At 37.2% G+C, this 18,205-nt stretch overlaps 1 protein-coding gene across 32 annotated transcripts in view; it reads left to right on the forward strand.

Moving 5' to 3' along the window:
- RBFOX1 (RNA binding protein, fox-1 homolog 1) overlaps nucleotides 1–18,205 on the forward strand; it is a 1,116,883-nt gene that overhangs the window by 1,029,893 nt on the left and 68,785 nt on the right. For 30 of the 32 annotated variants that reach the window (XM_017733908.1, XM_017733905.1, XM_017733909.1 and 27 more), the window contains 3 exons: nucleotides 1,388–1,480; nucleotides 3,204–3,264; nucleotides 8,785–8,838. In XM_017733908.1, coding sequence (XP_017589397.1) covers nucleotides 1,388–1,480; nucleotides 3,204–3,264; nucleotides 8,785–8,838 — 208 coding nt within the window. The remainder of the gene's footprint in view (nucleotides 1–1,387; nucleotides 1,481–3,203; nucleotides 3,265–8,784; nucleotides 8,839–18,205) is intronic. The other 2 variants (XM_017733912.1, XM_017733907.1) reach the window with 1 other exon arrangement.

Genomic DNA, 18,205 nt, shown 5'->3' on the forward strand with positions numbered 1-18,205 from the left:
TTTGGTGTATGGGTTGTTAAAACGTCCTCCCCTTTTTTTTTTTCTTCCCCCCCCCCTTTTTTTTTTTTTAAATCAGTCATTTTGCATAACAGGTAGCACTGCAGAGAGGAACTGGGTGAACACTGACAAAACTTAGCAAAGGGAGATGGGGAGCTGTGGTGCATAGCTGACTGCTCAGCAGCAGAACGGACTTCAGACTAAAATAGAAATTTAAAAAACCGGTTTTAGTAGCACTTAAACTCTGTGAGCACCGGCTGTGTACAAAGCACCACGTGCAACTTGCAAATGGTTCTGGGTGTGAAAGCGCAGGGATGTAGAGCAGCATTTGTTCGGATAACTTTGGGAGGCATGCAAAGGCATTGTAGTGCTAATGCAAGAATTACTTCAAAGGGTTGGTGTATGTTTCTAAAATGTTCTTCGTGGTCAGATTTTCCCAAAATATTTGCCATTTTAAACAGTGTTTAATTTAACTTAGCACATAAAATGAATTTTAGTAGGATTTGAAATGTTTGTTTTAGCCTAGTATTACAAAGAAGGGCGTTTGTCATAAGCAGAATTTCAGATTTGTCCCACTAAGGTGGGATTCTGGAGGTTTACCAGTTGCATGTTCTATATGTAGAAAATAATATGCAGAACAAGTAAATGAAGCAGTTAAACTTATTTAAAACGTTTGCATTTTTCTTCTTTTATCAGAGTTTCTTTTTCTATTCACATCATGTAATTTTCTTTGATCTGTTAATACAAGAAAGTTTATACTTTGTTCTGAAAGTACTTTTGTTTTGTTGGTGGTTTTCTTTTTTTTTTTTTTTTCTTTTTTCCTTTTATAAAAAAATAAGTAAAGGCTGTATAGTTTGACAAAAGTTTAAGTTACCCTAGTGTTGCATGGGAACAGTGTTTCTTATGATCACAACAGCATGAATAAGTAGGCAATGTTTAGAGTATATTGACATTCAGTGTTGAATTTTGTGCACATGTTTTTTATTTTGTTGAGATATCTGCATGTCATTAAAATGTGGTTCATTTTCTTTTCTCATTAGTTCATTTTTTTCTATGTGAAGACACTGTAATTTATTTTAATTTCATTTTCTTATTGTTAGATTTATTTTCCTCTGTAGTGACATGTAGAAAGGTATTTTTGGTATCATTCTTTGACTTTCTCAGAGGGTATTATCTAACTGATGACAGAAAAAAAAAAATTTGTTCACATTTGTTGCTTATTTATTGCACATCTCAATACAATTATAATTTTTCTAATTTGCATGTTACAGAAATGAAGCAAGGACAAGAAAATATTAAATTAAAGAGAGAGAACATAAGCAAACAAGTGGTCATTGACTGAAATAATAATGTGCATGTTGTTTTCCCCCCTTCTCCCTCCTGCATGCAGGGATTTGGTTTCGTAACTTTCGAAAATAGTGCTGATGCGGACAGGGCGAGGGAGAAATTACACGGCACCGTGGTAGAGGGCCGTAAAATCGAGGTGCATGTTCAAAATATTTTCCTTTTCATCTTTTTTATAAATGTCTGCTTCACTCTCATTTGTTGTTTCAGATGCATCATTGGTGTCTTCTGTGTGCTCCCCTTTCCCCTTCCCATTGTTTATATATATATTTATATATAAAGAGAGAGAATCTGGCCTTACTTGGGTTTTTTATTATTATTTCTTTTGTAATTATTATTATTATTATTATCATTATTGCTGAAAGGTGGATGACAGAATTTGGAAAAAAAAAAAGAAAGCTTTAATATTTTGAAGTTATTATTTTGGATGTTTTGTAAATCAATGGGTGCAGTAGATTCCAAAAACCAGCCAACAAAAAAGAAAAAAAAAATTAAAAAATTGAGAACAACAACAAAAAAAAAGTGTGACAGACAAAACAAAAACAAACAAAAGGTTGTTATTTTCTTTTTTTTGTTTGTTTTCTTTCTCTTTTTCCTTTTTTTTTTTTTTCTTTTTTTTTGCTGCAGGGTTGATGTGGGATCCACAGTGGCTTTCAAAAAATTCAGATTGGGTAAGAAGCATCCAAAAGATGTACAAGAAACAAAGCCAGACTAGAGACCGAGCAATTTTCACATTTAATTTTAACGAAGCCATGAGGCTCTTTTGGCTGGGTGGCCTGAGCCATCCCCACCTCCAAAAAACACCCCCCATGCATTTCCATGCCACTGGATCCCCTTCAACACTGCCTCAGTCGTATTTGTTAGATTAAAAAAAAAAAAAAAAAAAAAATTACCAATTGAAAATGCTGTCGTCTTTTGAGTAAGATGTTGCATATTTTGCCTTTTCATTTTCCCCCCTCGACGGTAGCGCTTAGGGCCCTCACCAAACTCTCAGTAACCATGGTAACTGTATACATACCCATGCTGGCGATGGTGCTGAATGGTAAGTGGAGAAGTCCATCTGCCGTTTCACGTATTTAGCGCTGATATACCACGTGAATTTTTTTGACTTGTTGTATTAAGTTTTCTTGATGCTACATTTTTTTCTATATATTGGTACGCCTGTAATTGAGTGTACGTTTTAAGCAAGCCTGGGAGGCACTGATTGGATTGAGGATATGACTTCGTGCACATCTTACTCAGATTGTTAACTCCATATTGTGTTAAATAATGCACCCTCTTTTTATCCTTTTGTTAGCTGTGATTTTAAAGCTTGAATGATTTTGTTAATTCTTGCAATGAAAAAGGCTCTTGTTCCAAGTGTTGAATGCTAGATGTTGCTTTTCCAATGGTACTTCTCTTCTAAAGGGTTATGTTGCACACTGCTAAAATTCGTTTGTCCCTTTTTTGACATTTTCTTTGTTTCCTTGTACCTTGTCTCTTTCCTTTCTACTCCACTGCATGTTCCTTCATATAATCTTTTTTTTTTTTTCTGTTTTGAGTATTTATTGTATCAGTGTTATCATGGAATACAAGCATGCTCTTAAGTCTTAAATTATGCAGTACCTTTTAATTTGCTTTTAATGTCTTTTTATTAAAGTTTAAATGATATGATGTTGCTTTATTGAAATGATTTGTAAGTTAAAATGGTTATGGAAGTAAATGTAATTATAAATAGTATGATTTTGTTATGCACCTGTTGCCTTCTATAAATTAAATTGCATTTTATTTTTACATGACTAATAGCAGTAATAATGCATGCCTTTAATAGTGACACGGGCCCTCCCTGTAACCGTTTCTAATCCCCTGTTCTGTGTGCTTAGGTAAATAATGCCACAGCTCGTGTAATGACAAATAAAAAGACCGTCAACCCTTACACGAACGGTAAGTGCGTGGGCCCCCTGCTCTGGGTGAATGTCCTTGCATGCCAAAGCCAAACCTCAGTCCTGCTCAATGGCGGCCCTCACCTGCTCCTGAGGTGTCTCACTCTGTATCTCCTGCATTCCCCAGGGCTCTGAGTCCCAAGGCATGATGGGGTTGGGCATGAATTCCATCTCAGTAGAGCTTGGCTGATTCACAGCCAGGCGGGCAGAGCAAGAATCCCTTTGACTGGAATCCCAGTGTTTGACCCCAGTGGCTTTTGTGTAGGACAATGGGCCTGATAGGAAAGTGATGTTCTCTACGGGGTCTGTGCAGTGTTGATGTAGTGATGAGTGAGCTAGTGGGAGGATTGAACTTGGTTTGGGGGATGGCGGTAGGGAGACCAGCAAGAATGTCTTTCCTTGTAGACCCTTTTACTACCAGAACACACATCCAGTCAAAGATCATTTGCTGTGTCCTCCTTTGACAATTTGATAGAAGAAGGGCAGACTGTTACTGGGTGGTGCTTCCAGCTTTTTCCTTTCCCATGGAAAAATCAAAATTCCAAGCTATCTAAAAATAAAATTCATTCTAATGCTAACCTAAGTTGGTGTAATGCTGTACATAAATGATCCATAGTTATTTGTTACACATTAATAATCTGTAGTTATTTGAGGGGTTTGGAAACAATACATTTTTTAAATGTTTCCTTTGGGAGTGTTTGATCACGTGCTTAAATGTGCATTTGCTGGTTCAGAAAATTCAAATTCAAACAAGGTCCTAAATCAGCCATGTCAAACAATAACATGTGAACTGAAGTTAATTGCAATTGTGCTTTCAGTTTTACTAGACTGTGTAGTTGTTGGTATTTGATTTCAATTTAATTCAGGTTTTCCCGTCCGGTAGAAAGCAGATGAAATGTTTAGGAAACACAAAGGTTTCCCAAGGTAGATTAGATTAGTTTCCATTTTGAAATACAATGGATCATATTTTCTGTATTTGAGGTCTCATTAGTGAGGTTTTACTAAAACCCAGGGCACTCAGTGGCTTTATATTGTAATGAAAGGCTCATCACTTTTTCATGACGCAGTAAAAATAAAACATGGGGATGGTTTTCATGTGACGTGATAATTGAGCCAGTTAAAATGATCTGGAGAAGAAAGGTCTGAAATTCCTCATGCTTTCTTAGAAACTGTTTTCTTCCTCATTTTGTAAATGTGAAGCTTGGCAAATTACACAGCTGGGAAAATCTCCTTGGTTTTTACTGGTTTTAAAGCATCCCAGTGAATCTAGAGAGAGACGTGAGGCTTGACTGGATCACATAAGATTTCGTTGCAATACAGAGCTAAATTAACCATGTGCATGCCCTGCACTGCAGGATTTCTTGGGTCATACATTCTCATTTTTTAATCTGCTGTCAAGTGTTTCCGAGTTGAAGTGTTTTGTTTGTCATTTTCCATCCTGTTCCATCCAATCTAGATCTCACCAAGAGTATGAAATACCCTGTTCAGTGCATAAAGAATTAGCATTTATTTATTGTGATCCCAGACATCCAAGGTGTTGCATGCAGAATATTCCTATGCACACATTTTGCCAGGTATCTACCAAGCAGACCTCTGGTTGCAATTCATAACTTTTGATTATTTTAATCTTTTTTACTTTTTTTTTTTTTTTAATGTCTGAAGTCCCCTAAAGTAAACACACAAGGACAATCACATCCCTTTTGCATAATCATCACAAGCAACAAGGAATGAAGTGCAGACGTGTAAGGTGCTTCATTTAGTTTCATCAGTGTTTATACTATCAGTCATCCTGGCATGGTGCGAGCCTCGTTCTTTATCATTTTGTCAGGAATTAACCAGTGCTGGAGCTGATTATTTATTGAAGATTATTGTTGTCTAAAGTAAAGGTCTCATCTTTTAAATAAACTGTAAGGCCAGTTTTTCTACCTGCACATTAAAATTTGAAAGACTCTTCTGATGCAGGTAGCCAGAAACATTTTGTTTGCACATGCCTTTTTGTTTGCTTCAGAACCACTTACGTTTTAGTGCCTCTCTTTATTTTTCAAAGTGTGTGTTGTGACTGGCATGTTGTTGGCAGGTATTCAAAAGGTAGTTGGGGCACATGTTGTATGCTATCAAAATGTCAGGAACTGATATTTATTTTAATTTAAAAACAAGATACACTCTGTTTTGTGTTTCATTCCTGAATACAGCTGGTTGTTTGATAACAGGGCTCATGTTGCTAATGGGATTCCAGAAGTCAGTAGATTTCAAGACACAAAATCTTGATTGTTTTTTTTTTTTAATATATATAGCTTCGTTCAAATAAGTGGTTTGCTTTTGTGTCCTAAATGGTCTTTGAAATAAGTGTGCTTTCCAGTGACTTTTGACTCCCCAAATGAGCAGTTGCTGGGAGAGCTCTGCTTCGTGGGTTTGTTATCAGTCAGGATGATTGTGATGGCTCACCTCGTGCTTTGGAAGTACAACTGCCTTCTCTTTTCAAAGAAATTCAGTGTCAGGGATGCTACATGTTGGCAAAAATATTTGAGACATTTTTAGATGTTCCAGCCTATCCTGTTCACAGTTGTACTTTCTTCTGATGCCCATATTGCAGTTCAGGATGCTCATCCAAGGGTTGTAGGGTACAGAGAATTATGGGCAAGTACATTCAGAGAACTGCAGCAATAAAGGAGAAACATGAAACAGAGATCTGTAAAAGGATAACTATGTTTTAAAGTTTATACTGGTGATGCTTTGGATTTGAGCCTTCTGTTGCTCTAAATATAGATTCAAAATCACATCTAGTGCCTATTAGCACAGTTAAATTCCTTCCCACTCCCTGCCCCCCCTACCTGGGCAGCAAACAGGAGGGAAGGAAATGGAATCACAGGGTTCTTTCCTACCCAAGCCTTTCTCTGGCCATGGTGGCCTCTCTGGTCTGTGAAGAAAAATAATCTCTCTGTGTTGCTGTGCCCCATTTTCTACCACAGCTTGTTACCCCAAGATCGTTTCTTTCCCTTCAGCACACTGGACATGTGCTTCTCTGGATGACTGCACAGGCTGGGGAGCTGGGTCAGGCAGAGGGTTTTTTCTTCCCCTGGCTGGTTTTTAAGTTTCAAGCTTTTATAGTTTCAACTCGAGAATGAGATTAATATTGTGACACTAAGAAAAATGCACAAAATTACACTCACAGCCGAGAATTTGCCTCCTCCAGCTGCTGCAAAAGGGTTACTTGGCAGCTGCTCGCTCGGATACATCAACTCCCATCACACTTGATTAACCCACACAGCTATGGGCCAGCACATTGTTGGCTGACAAGATAAAGTTAAGTTTAATTACTGTTATTTTCACGATGAATGAAGTATTTCCTCCATAGACTTCAAAAAGTTAGATGAGACAGCCATCACTGGGAGAGTGGTAAGGAGCTGAAATATGAGACTGCCTTTCAGCTGTGAAGAACAATCTCTGTCTTCCAAGATTTTTTTTTCTTTCTCTCAGACAAATTGTGGCACTGTTAGTGTAACTTAAAGCTGAGAGATGTCTGTCAGCTGCTTTGACAGCAAAAGCTGACAGATCTGAAATTCTGTCCAATCTTTCATTTTGGGTGGTGTTGATCAGTGGTCTTCTGAGGAAATATTGAATTTGAAATACTGAATATTCCCTAACATATATAAGGTTAGATTTTTACCGAAAGTCTCAAAATGTGAATTACTTTTTATCACACAAAATTTGGCTAAGAGATATGTTATAATCTGATGTTCCTAAATGTAATCCTGTAGTATGTAAAATTGAAGGATCAGGTAAAACTCATGTGGTATTTTCAGGAGGAAAAACATTTTAGCCCTTCTTGGCTGGGTATTTTAGCTTACCTAACTGCGTTTTGGGTACACAGAGCAAATGTAGCCACTTCTGCAGATAAGGTGTCATGCAAAGCTGCTAACTCTGAACTTATTCATGAGTTGCCTTTCAAAACCCCCCTCCCCTCTGTGACTGAACAGTTAGCTGTAAATTGTTACTGTGGATGAGATAGAGGTAACTTGAAAGGGTAGGAATAGTTTGTTTGTTATTGAGATTTTGCATTGCACTTTTTCAGTCTTACGATGCCTTGATGTTTTATGATTTTCTGCTGTGCTTTTTGCATTACGTGATAGGGCCAAAGCAGAAATAAACCTAGTGTGCATTTAAATTCCTCTAATCTTGGCCTTTGTGATTTTGAAAAGCCTTGTTGCCAGTGTCTGGATTGTATTCTGATTCTAGAAGAAGTTTTAAGTTCTATTTTAAGTACCATAGCTCTGGAGTTTACAACATGTTTTTGCTCAGGTTTTTTTTCTTTATTCCCATTTTAAAAAAGTGCTCCCCACTCCTCTGATTTGAGTGTGCTTTAGGAAAAGCCCTAATTTTTCAGTTCCAGTAGTTCAAAATAATTGTTCACTTAAGGAAAAAGAGAATGTGGGTGGGGGGATGTTCTGTGGAGTTTGCAGTTAACTGGGAGTGGATCTACCTGTGGCTGAGCAAACCACAGTAACTGGCACTGCACCACAGCTGAGAACACTAATGAGTTTGCAGCACTTTCTCATGCTCTTCCCTTGCCCCTTCCCCTCCAATTCCTCCAGCCTGGTTGTCTTTAACATGACCCATGCTTTGCACACCCCGTGTGTCTGCAGCCGGCCTGGGTATGCTGCATCAGGTGTAAAGTGTAAGCAGTAATGGGGAGTTTGGCCAGAACACAGGTGCAGAAGATCTGTGAGTTCTGTGCTGTTGTTCTATGCCAGTAGTGGGAGGACAGTGATTATTTAAGAGCAGGGCAGTGGCTGATTTGTACCCCCCGAGAATTCTGCCGGATGTGGCTGCAGGATTCTCTCCCCTGCTGGCTCTCAGTGTTTATCAGCTCTGAGCACAGGCACGGCCACTCCTGGGGTGTGTCTGCCCTTGTCCTGTGCCAGCACAGGCACTCGGGGGTACAAACACACAGAACAAAGTCCTGGCATTTGACTGGATCATACAGAGCATCTCCTGCCTATCACAACAGACATTTCCGTTCTGTGGCTGTGCTTTCATTTTTGCCAGGGTAGAATCAAAATGCTCCAATTACTTGGTCACCCCATAGCCCTTGCTAACAAAGGTTTATCGGAAATGTTTGTGTCCAGAGAATGAACTGTTCTCGCCCCTTTGGCTCGTAACCAGAGAGCCAAAACAATGGCTAAGAACTCATCTGCTCTGTACTAGAGGGTATGGGGATACCTGAACTAGTGCTGACTTAATTCCTTATCTTAAAGGAGTAAATCCATGTTTATTTCAGCCAAAGTAATTCACCTGGCCATTTACTCCAGTACCACATGTCTGGAGAATGCCTTGTTTCATGACTTATTTCCATATTTCAGACTCAGATATTAAAGATCAGTAATCAAAGGTGCCTATAAAACTTAATTACAGTGATCTTTCTTGATTTTCTCTACAATAGTAGTAACAGTACTAGTAATAATAGTTGTTATTAATATCGCTAATTGCAATATTAACTGTTTTGTTTTTTTGTTTGCTGCAGGCTGGAAATTAAATCCAGTTGTTGGTGCAGTTTATAGTCCAGAGTTCTATGCAGGTAAGGATTGCTCTATGATTGTCCAACTGCCCATGTTTGATTTTACTATTCTTTAAAACATGCAAAAGTACAGAATCTGTGTTTGGCGTGAGGCTTGGTTTCTTTGTGTGATTCCCATTATTTACAAGTCATTTATACATTTGTGATTCAAGGTTTTACCTTACCTGGGCATACTAAACGTTCTATAGAAGATATATGAATACCTTTTTATTGGAAAGTAGACAGGATAACATGAAGCGTACTGCAATATTCTGGTCTTACGTTAGATTTTATTTTATTTTGTATTTCAGTACAGTCACTTTCTTCCAAGAACTCTTTAGTAAAGAACCACAGCAAAAAAATCTTATCTTACGAAAAAATATATATATTTTGTACATATATGTATGTAGACATACATAGGTATAGAGTATCTGCATTCATAATTTTTTCGTGACCATTTTTCTTTAAATTTTATGTGTAGTTTTTCAGTTTGATGTTTTTGTATTTTAAATCTATATCTTCGCCTGACCAAGACCAGATTCTGATCCTGGTTGCAACTTGAAGTTAAAGAGAATCAGGTTTGGTCTGCCAGGAGTCAGTCATGGCTAGCACCAGTTTCTAACTGTGCTTTAGCAACGAGATTGAAAATAAACTTATTTGTAGTCTGAAACCCAGTTGATTCTACAGGAATTTGAATGCTGCCCACAAACAGCTATCAGAAAAACATTTTGCATGGATGGTTGTTAACAGGGAGGTTGTTAACAAGAGATTGCCTGCAGAACCTGGGGAATCTCCACTCATGGTGATATTCGAGTCTCCAGTGGACAAAGCTGAAAAACTTTTGTTAGTTTGAGGGTCACCAAGAGATGAAAATTGTTGAAAAAGACACTGTTACAAACAGATACTTGTGGTTAAAAAACTGCCTCCACAGAGATAGATAAAAATGTTCCAATTAGGGTAAAAACGGCACAGTATAATAAAAATACTAACTGGGCTTCATGGAATTGCAGTATTTGGTGTAGGCAGAATTTATTTCCTTGCTGACGTATGTCTATGTTGAAAACAGGAATTTAACATTGATCTCGTTTGAGTAGTTAGTGAACCAACCCTGAACCTGCATATATTAGAAAGTCAGAGTTATTAGTCATTTTATATAAATGACTTTGTGTTAATGACAAATATAATAATATTCCCATAGTACAGTAATCAATTTTCTAATACATATGCAGAATTAACAATCTGACTTATAATTGTCTCATGAAGTAGGGCATGAAGAGTTCACATAGTTTGTAAATTAAAATCAATATTTTCAATCTCTCCTGAAGGTAATTTTCCTAATTTACTGGACTTTTCCCTAACATTTATTTTGTCTTTTAATTATAAAATGGCAGGTTATTGATTTTTTTGTATAACCTCCTAAAGTCCCAAGTGCATTTTTATTGCCAACACTAGGGAGGTGTTTGCCCTTCTTAATGAGAATCTTTAATTACCATTAGAAGAGCATTAATTTAATTTTATGAATTATGACACAAACTCCACCACACCATTGCAGAAAGTTCTATCAAGATATGTCATTTATTTATGATTTTTTTTCTCTTTATACATGCAGGCAGGTTTATGTTTGGGTTTTGTTGGGTTTCTTAATGCATGTCAAATGTATTTTGTTTATATTGACTAAAGGATGATATTTCTCACATTTGAACATTTAAACTTTCTTTTAAACAATTTTGTTAAAATTGTGCCGATCTCCTAAAGCTGTTAGGAAATTGATAAAACAACGCTTCAATTCTTGCATGTTGGACTAGAACGCTGTGACTTACCTTTACTTTTGGGGTCCTTCCACCACCTTCCTTAGAGAAGAAGCAATTGAATATTTGAAGAGTATAAAATTAGAAATGTGAGTTTTAAGACAGTCAGAGTTCTACTTGTTTAATTTAATTGTTGTCTTCAGCACTGTCATGATAAAACTGTACCAACTTTTTCACAGTCAGTGTGAGAAGTTCCTTTAGCTCCTAATAAATGATGAAAAATTTGGCCACTTCTGAAATAAAGATGATACATTTACAGAGAAACTGTTGATTTAAAGTACCTTTAATCTTCATAAATAAGTGAAAAACAGAAGGTTATACAAAGCTGTCAGGATGGCACTGATGAATGGCAAATTCCCCCGTTTCTCAATTGCCAGCAGAGCCGCAGCCGCGAGGCTTCCCCGTATTGTACATCAAATCTGCCAACTCATTTCTGTGATTAAATATTCCATCAGTGCGGGCTGGAAGGCGGTAAAGCTTAACAAGATTCATAAGATGCACCACTTGAATACACATAACTCACTTCCTTGGATGGAGAGCACCCCGCATGCACAGGAAAATTAGAATTGAGTTAAATTACTCCGTAAGACAAGATCAATAGAGAAAGGAGAAGATCCCCTAATGCAATGCAAATCTAAGATATAGTTATGTCCTGACAACTTGAAGCAGACAATTAAAGTCAAATAGGGAGGAACACAGTGTAAATCAACCCTAAAACCTTGAAGATAATGGTAAACAGTAGGACCAGTGACATGATTGTTATAGCTCAGGGTTTTTTTGGAGTGTACGCTTCTGTGAAGAAAAACCTTTATTGAGGAAATGTGTGACAGCTAAAAATGGAGAGTCTGAGATGCACAACAGACACTATGGCAGGAAAGTATTGCTTGGGGACTGCAAAATACTATACATTTACAAAACACTATGGATTTTTCTTCCTGGGTAGCCTTTCAGAGCTGTTTTTGTGCCTGTGAAATGCTCACGCTGCAGTAAATTACAGCGCTCCGGCACTGTCGCTCTTTAGCACTGGTGGCGTTGGCGTGGATTTCCAGGGACACGTTTGGGAAGGGCGCTCTGGAGACTTCTGCTGCGCTTCCAAGGCCTAGCAAGAGTCCCAGGTGGCCACCAGTTCCTGCCCTTCCCACCCTTCTGCTGGGAAGTCCTAAAACGATGTTTCAGAGAAAACGAAAAGACTTTTTTTTTCATTTATCATTCCAGCTTTGCACAGAATTACACTTTTCTGTATATGCTTATGGATAGGAAATTTTTAAAAAATTTATTTATGGCAACAGTCTCCCTCTAGTAAATAAAAGCATACTATTTAAGGGGGTTTTCCTCTTATGAGAAAGAAATGCTTAAATGAAGTTATGATATCCATTTCTTACCATTTCCAGTAAAATATTTATTAAATTCTTAGGCAGGTCCTAATAAGGAAATTTGTAGCAAGCACTCTATGATTTGTCTCACAAAGTCTTCATGAAAACTGGGATAATTTTTTTCATCTGTTTGTATATCCATCCAGTTTCAAATACATCCCATAGTTTTCCTTTATTTAAGCTAGATTTTGTTCTTTTCTCCAAACATTCATTTATGGCTGGGAAAATACAGCTTTGCAGCTGGGTTTCTTTACTAGGTATGCTCTGGTACTTTCTTTTTTTTATGTGGTTTGTTATAATATCATTTTCACCTGCTTATTTTTATATAGTGTATATTTTATCTGTAATACCGAGCCTTTCTTTCTGCCTCAGGCAGTCTGACAGCCAGGTTCCATGTTGTTCCTTTCAGTTATTGCAGATCTTTTTGTTTTTCTCTTTTGGGCTTTGGAATGATGAATTTTTGAGCAATCTCTTGCACTCTCCTTATTGAAATATAGAATATTGTTGCACCTGTGTTACTACAACAGATCAGCCCTGTAAAGCAGGTAGCTTGAGACACAGCAAGGCCATTTTAAAAGACTTTGTCATTCCTGGCAGAAAATGGTTTTGCTATACCTGTTGGAGAGGCTCATTGTTGGTAGTTCCCAAATGCAAGGTGGGGGAAAAGATGTTACAGAAATTACCTGGAAAGCTAGTGAATGCTCTTTCAGAGAACAGTTGAATTCACAGTGACTCACATGAGACAATATTCTTATCTGGTCACAATCAACAAACAATATTTCAGAAATTTCAAAATTGTAAGTTGACAGTGGAGAAAAAGGACTGAAGATTAGAGGTGAAGAACCATTAGAGCTAGTCATGGAGCACAGCTCAGTGGAATTTAGAAGATCCCATCCTCCTTTTCCTTAAGGCACTATTATTTTTCCTGAATTTCCTTAAGTTCTAGGAGTTTCAGGAGGTAGTTTCAAGTCATCCCACATAGCTGAGTAGTTGTATTTACTTCATAAATGGTCTTAACCCAGTGAAGACTATTGTAAGCACCCAGTTTCTTGGGCAGATATTCCAAGATCACTGGCAAAATTTTCCCCATCATGCAAAATGAGAGAGGGGAAGAGTCTATGCCTTTTTAACTATTTCATAAGCCCTCAGAAGATAGAGAAGTTTTAGATGCCTGGGGCTTTTTGGCATGTTTGGATTTGGAAGCCAGCAGCATCCACCAACAATCAGATTTTGTAACAAACTTCCTTTCAAAAATTTGTTCAAAAGTTTGGAATATAATGTTATATATAATTAAGAAGTAAAGAACTACCGTAGCAATATATATAAAAATATGCCTTTAAGTAAGAGGAATCCAGGGGAAGACAGGATTCCTGTACACTTGCTAATACTAATTCTCTTTGTTCATGTCTTAAAGCATCTATTTCTGGAGTGTAAGAGCACCTGGGATTCATTTCATCTTTCTAGTGTTTCTCTTTGAATTTAAATGAGTCTTGCATAAGCTCAGCAAATACCCTAGAAACACTTCTCAGTGAAGATGCTTGGAGTTTGGGAAGCTGAATTATATGCTTGCACAGCAATTCTAATCCTGGGGTAAAAGTTCACTGTATTGCATCTCTAAAGCAGAATTTTTGTAAAAGCTGTCTGTCACTACATAGATTTACTCATTTTACAATTCGATTACATACACTTAGAGTCAAACTTTGCTATCGACTAAGCAGATTTTCCTAAATAAATATATTTGCAGTAATGTTAGATAAACACCTTAAATAGTTTTCTAATTACAGTTAAATAATTATTGTTTAATATTCCACCTGTGTTTTATAGATGCTCCTCTTCAAAGTATAAAACAAAGCTGTAACTGTTGTTTCAAAAATCATAATGTTAAACGTGCCATCAGACAAATGAGGACTTCCTAGGTAGATTAACACCACTGATGACAGCTAATGCATTTCTAAAACTCTGTGGAGCTTTTACAAGCCATTAGAGAGGAAATCCGGGTTTATGAAAGATGAATAAAGCCAATAGAAAAATGGAATTCAGCATCTCTACTAGTTATTTACTAAAAAAAAAGAAGAATCCAGAATTAATTATGCCTTATGCTACATTATTATGAGTTCTTCATTAAAATATATACCCTCATGGAAACTAAACAAGGCTTATTTAAAGATAATGCCAATGACTTATTTTTTTAAACATTAATTTAGTCAATCCGTTATATATTTAAATCTGGAGGAGGATTAATCTACTTCTATTCACCGTTGTTTTGAAGTCTGCACATTTTAAAGAGATCACCACAGATACTGTCAGTATTACCTTTTAAAGGTGTTTCTCCGGGATGTATATCACATGGTATATACTTAGGCTTTGGTAATCTTCCTATGGGATTTCTAGAAGAAATTCCATAGATTTGATTATTTAACTGTAAATCTTCAACCATAGATGCAGCTTTATGAAGGTAGGAAACAGTTAAGAAGGGAGTTTTTTCTTCTTCCGTATAAAAGTTTGTGAATTTTGTCCCCGGTCCATTATGAGAGGGCCATTTGATACTGGATTATGATGGATTTGTTCACAAACAGAATCTGTAAAAACAAGAAATCTATATTTGCTGAAAGCTGGAGTCCTTTCAAAATAGGGGAAATGATGTGTTTGGGGTGGATGGCTGGATCTCTTTGCTTGCTGGTAAAACCTTGCTGAGATGCAGGTCTTGATCTGCTGACCATGTTTCCATGTTTCTACTGATTTCACACAGAGGTTTCCTTATTTGTTTAGATATTACTTAAATAACCCAAAAGAAAGCCTTCTGACCAAGCAGGAGCTGTACTGTCCTTCTTTGTCATTGCATTGTTTTCTAAGTCTTGTGTTTGTTTCAGATGTTTTTTATTGTGGATATAGTTGATCAAATTTCAAAGAGCTAAAGAAGTTAAGTACCCACAAAGAGAATCTTTAAGGAAAAATTATTTCTTCTCTTATTTAAACATCATTCTGGTGCTTAGTGAAAATGTGTTCTTATGGCTTCCTGGTTAGTAAGAGACCTAAAATGCATTAAATAAATAAGGTGGCAGCCTCTCCAGACTGTGTATGGTGTAGGTTTGGAGGCTGGATATAAATCCAGCTGGTTTAGAGCTACTGCTCCCATCTCACCAACTACTTGGGCAGCATGGGTAAGCCTGGGTGGGCACTGCCTGGACCTGAGTTAATGCAAGATGCATTTTTAGAATAAAACTGGGGCTGTAATCCAAGTGCCAGCCATGGATATATGTAGAAAGCACTGGCTTAAGAATCTCTCAGGAAAATTTAAGACAAACTGCAAGGTCATCACTGGAACACTTGTTTGTCCAGAACTGGGTGGGATATTTGCAATGCTAGATAAATTAAAAGCAGTTATGTAGAGGAATAAATTCCTCTGATTAGAAGAATAACCAAGTTAGGAATATCCATGTGTTCGAATGGACAGTCAGGCAGACAAACTATTCTGAAATGTAAAGTAATAAAGTAATATATGAAATGTAAAGTTAATATAGTTATGTGGAATGGAAAACAACTCTGCTCTGTGTTAAACCTTGATTATATCTGCAAATTAATGCTAAAGCAGTTTGAAATTATGGTTAATTGTATTCCAAACATATTGCTAATGTTTTCTCTTCCATCTTATGTGTTTTTTTTCCCATTTTGGGCATTGGATGACCGGATCCCCAATATGCACTGTAATTGCATTTCATAATACTTACTGAGAGCAACTTTCAAAATACAGCGTTTTCAGTTCATTTGTTCCTTATGAAGGTAGCTGAGAGGGGGCTGTGCTTTACAAGCTTTACAAGCTCTGTTGGTTTGGTGCTTTCATATTTTCTTTGGAAATCTCTAAGCATAGAATTGTTCCTAGTAAAAGTGAGTGCTTTAGAAAGTTTGGAAATACTGCATTACCATTTCTTTAATGGCTTTTCATGCTCCTGAAATTCTGGGACCTGTCTGGGCTAGGAAAGAAACAGACTAGGTAAAGCCAGGATTATGCATGATGATTCAATTTTTGGTCTTTTATATTCTCAGCTTGTCGTTCAGAATAGAATTTTATTTATAAGTTAGAACCAGCATTCACTGATGTAAGCAAAGAGAACTGAGGGATTAGTAATTTGCATCTCTGCATCTAATTGCATTAGATTTGCATCTCTGTCTTATAGATTTACTGAAAAAGGTAATTTGCACAGAAAATAGTGTCTTGACACAATATGAGAGGATAAAGCATAAACACATCCACTTGTAATCCCTGCAGGGCCATGTTGAAACTGTAGTGTTTGTGTTTGGGCAGAAAGGCTCCAGCTTCATTTATTCTGTGTTTCTTTTCCTATTGCAATCTTTATTCAACAGTCAGACATACGAATGCAACCCATTTTAGTTATCAGCAGACATGAGAGCATTTTGTATATTCTCAAGTATCTTATTTCAAGAAGAGTATAATACCAGCTCAGAGTTTACTTCAAAAGTTTACACTTCAGAATTTCTTCATATTTGTTTCTCAAAGTTACAAGTGAACCAAGAACAGCCATCATTTACCTGCTTACCTGCTATGTCTGCTAGAGGACCTAGAAAGATTAGGAATAAAGATTTGATTTTTCAAAGATCCTGAACAACTCCAGTGGGAAGCATGCCCCAGTGTAAAATAATGGCAATGAACAGCACAGAATATTACTTTATGTGCACCTGAGGTTGTAGAGAGAAATCTTACAGTGAACATATTTTGCAGGAAATCCTGATGGTACCACTCCATTTTTTTTTCATGACTATAGAGTGCCTGTCCAGTTTTTAGACTTTTCTGGTGACAGTGTGTGGACAAGGATTTACACTTGGATGCCAGTGATAAAGTTCAGTAACGAGCACAGGTAAACTCACTAAGAGTGTTGCAGATTTTGGTACCAGCACCAGCTGAGTCTGTGCAATTTAGTTTCATTTTAGTTACCAGACAAGGAATGCCTGTGGATGATTAATCTCTTTTAAATTATTTTTGGAAAGGGCAGTTTGCTGCAATTGCTTTACTTTGTGTGTGGAAACATCACATAAATTTTTCCTGCAATGCAGCCAGTCTATGGGAAGGCTGGCTTGTTAATTAAATTAGAAACCAGTCAGTCACAGTGTGTTTTTAAGCAAGCAGGAGAAGGAGTAATCCCTGTTACTGTGGAATGAGTTACCTGTCCTACAGAGGGAAGAGGTGGGGAGAAGGGGAATTAGGGGGATTATCTCACGCCAGAGCTGCAAACTTTGTTGCTTCTCTGATTTTTACTTGCATGATATTGACCCCTTCCAATCCCAGTTTGTGACAGCATCCTGGATACTGCACATGAATAACTGGAGTGAGAGGTCTGTTTCCCAAAAGCTGGGAAATGGATGATATGGCCAGCAAAGAATAATTGGAAGGGTGGTTTACAGATTATGTTTTCTGTAACATTCACTGCTGTTCCCTGAATCAGTGCCTCAGTTCATTGAGTGTTTTAGGGACACTCTAGGAGTGATAATAAAGAAAGATCCACTATGCTTAGAAAAGTGATGGAAAGGAAAATTAGCAACTTAAATAGAATTTTTGGATGGAGAGATCTTGGGAAATGTCTTAGAGACACATACCTTCACTGTCTGTTTTTTGGCATGGTTTTTTTCCCCCCATCCCTCTACTTTTAACAATGTATATCAGGTTATTTGTGAGTCAGGGACTTGCTACCTAAGCGTGGTAGAGGGCACAGGTTCTCATTACCAGCAGCAAGCACATCCAGGCTGTTCAATAATTGAATGTATTTCAGGTTTGCTGTCAGAAGGCAACATAGAAACAGGTTTGGACTTAGGAAAATCACCTTTAGACATCAACTACTTTAGATTCTCCTCCTTACCCTCTTGTGTAAATGAAACTATATATAAGCTTTGGTGGGATTAAACATAGATTTTGTTTGTCTTTTTAACATATTGGAAGAAAGGAGGTGTGTGGTTTGGGGTTATGTTACTTTATTCCTTGTTAATAATGGATGAAACAATCCAGTGTATCAACACAACCATCCATGAGTGGTTGTGTTAAAATCTGAAGGACATTATTCAATTTATCGAGATCCCAGATAACTGAAGGCCCTCACAGAGCACTTCTTTTGAATTAACAGCATATTTAAAAGCATACTAAGTCTGTGTAGTTTGACTATTGATAATGAAGGGCTAAGAGAGCACTTAACTACTATT

The sequence above is a fragment of the Corvus brachyrhynchos genome, unplaced genomic scaffold (genome assembly GCF_000691975.1).
Source record: "Corvus brachyrhynchos isolate BGI_N302 unplaced genomic scaffold, ASM69197v1 scaffold5, whole genome shotgun sequence".
NCBI lineage: Eukaryota > Metazoa > Chordata > Aves > Passeriformes > Corvidae > Corvus > Corvus brachyrhynchos.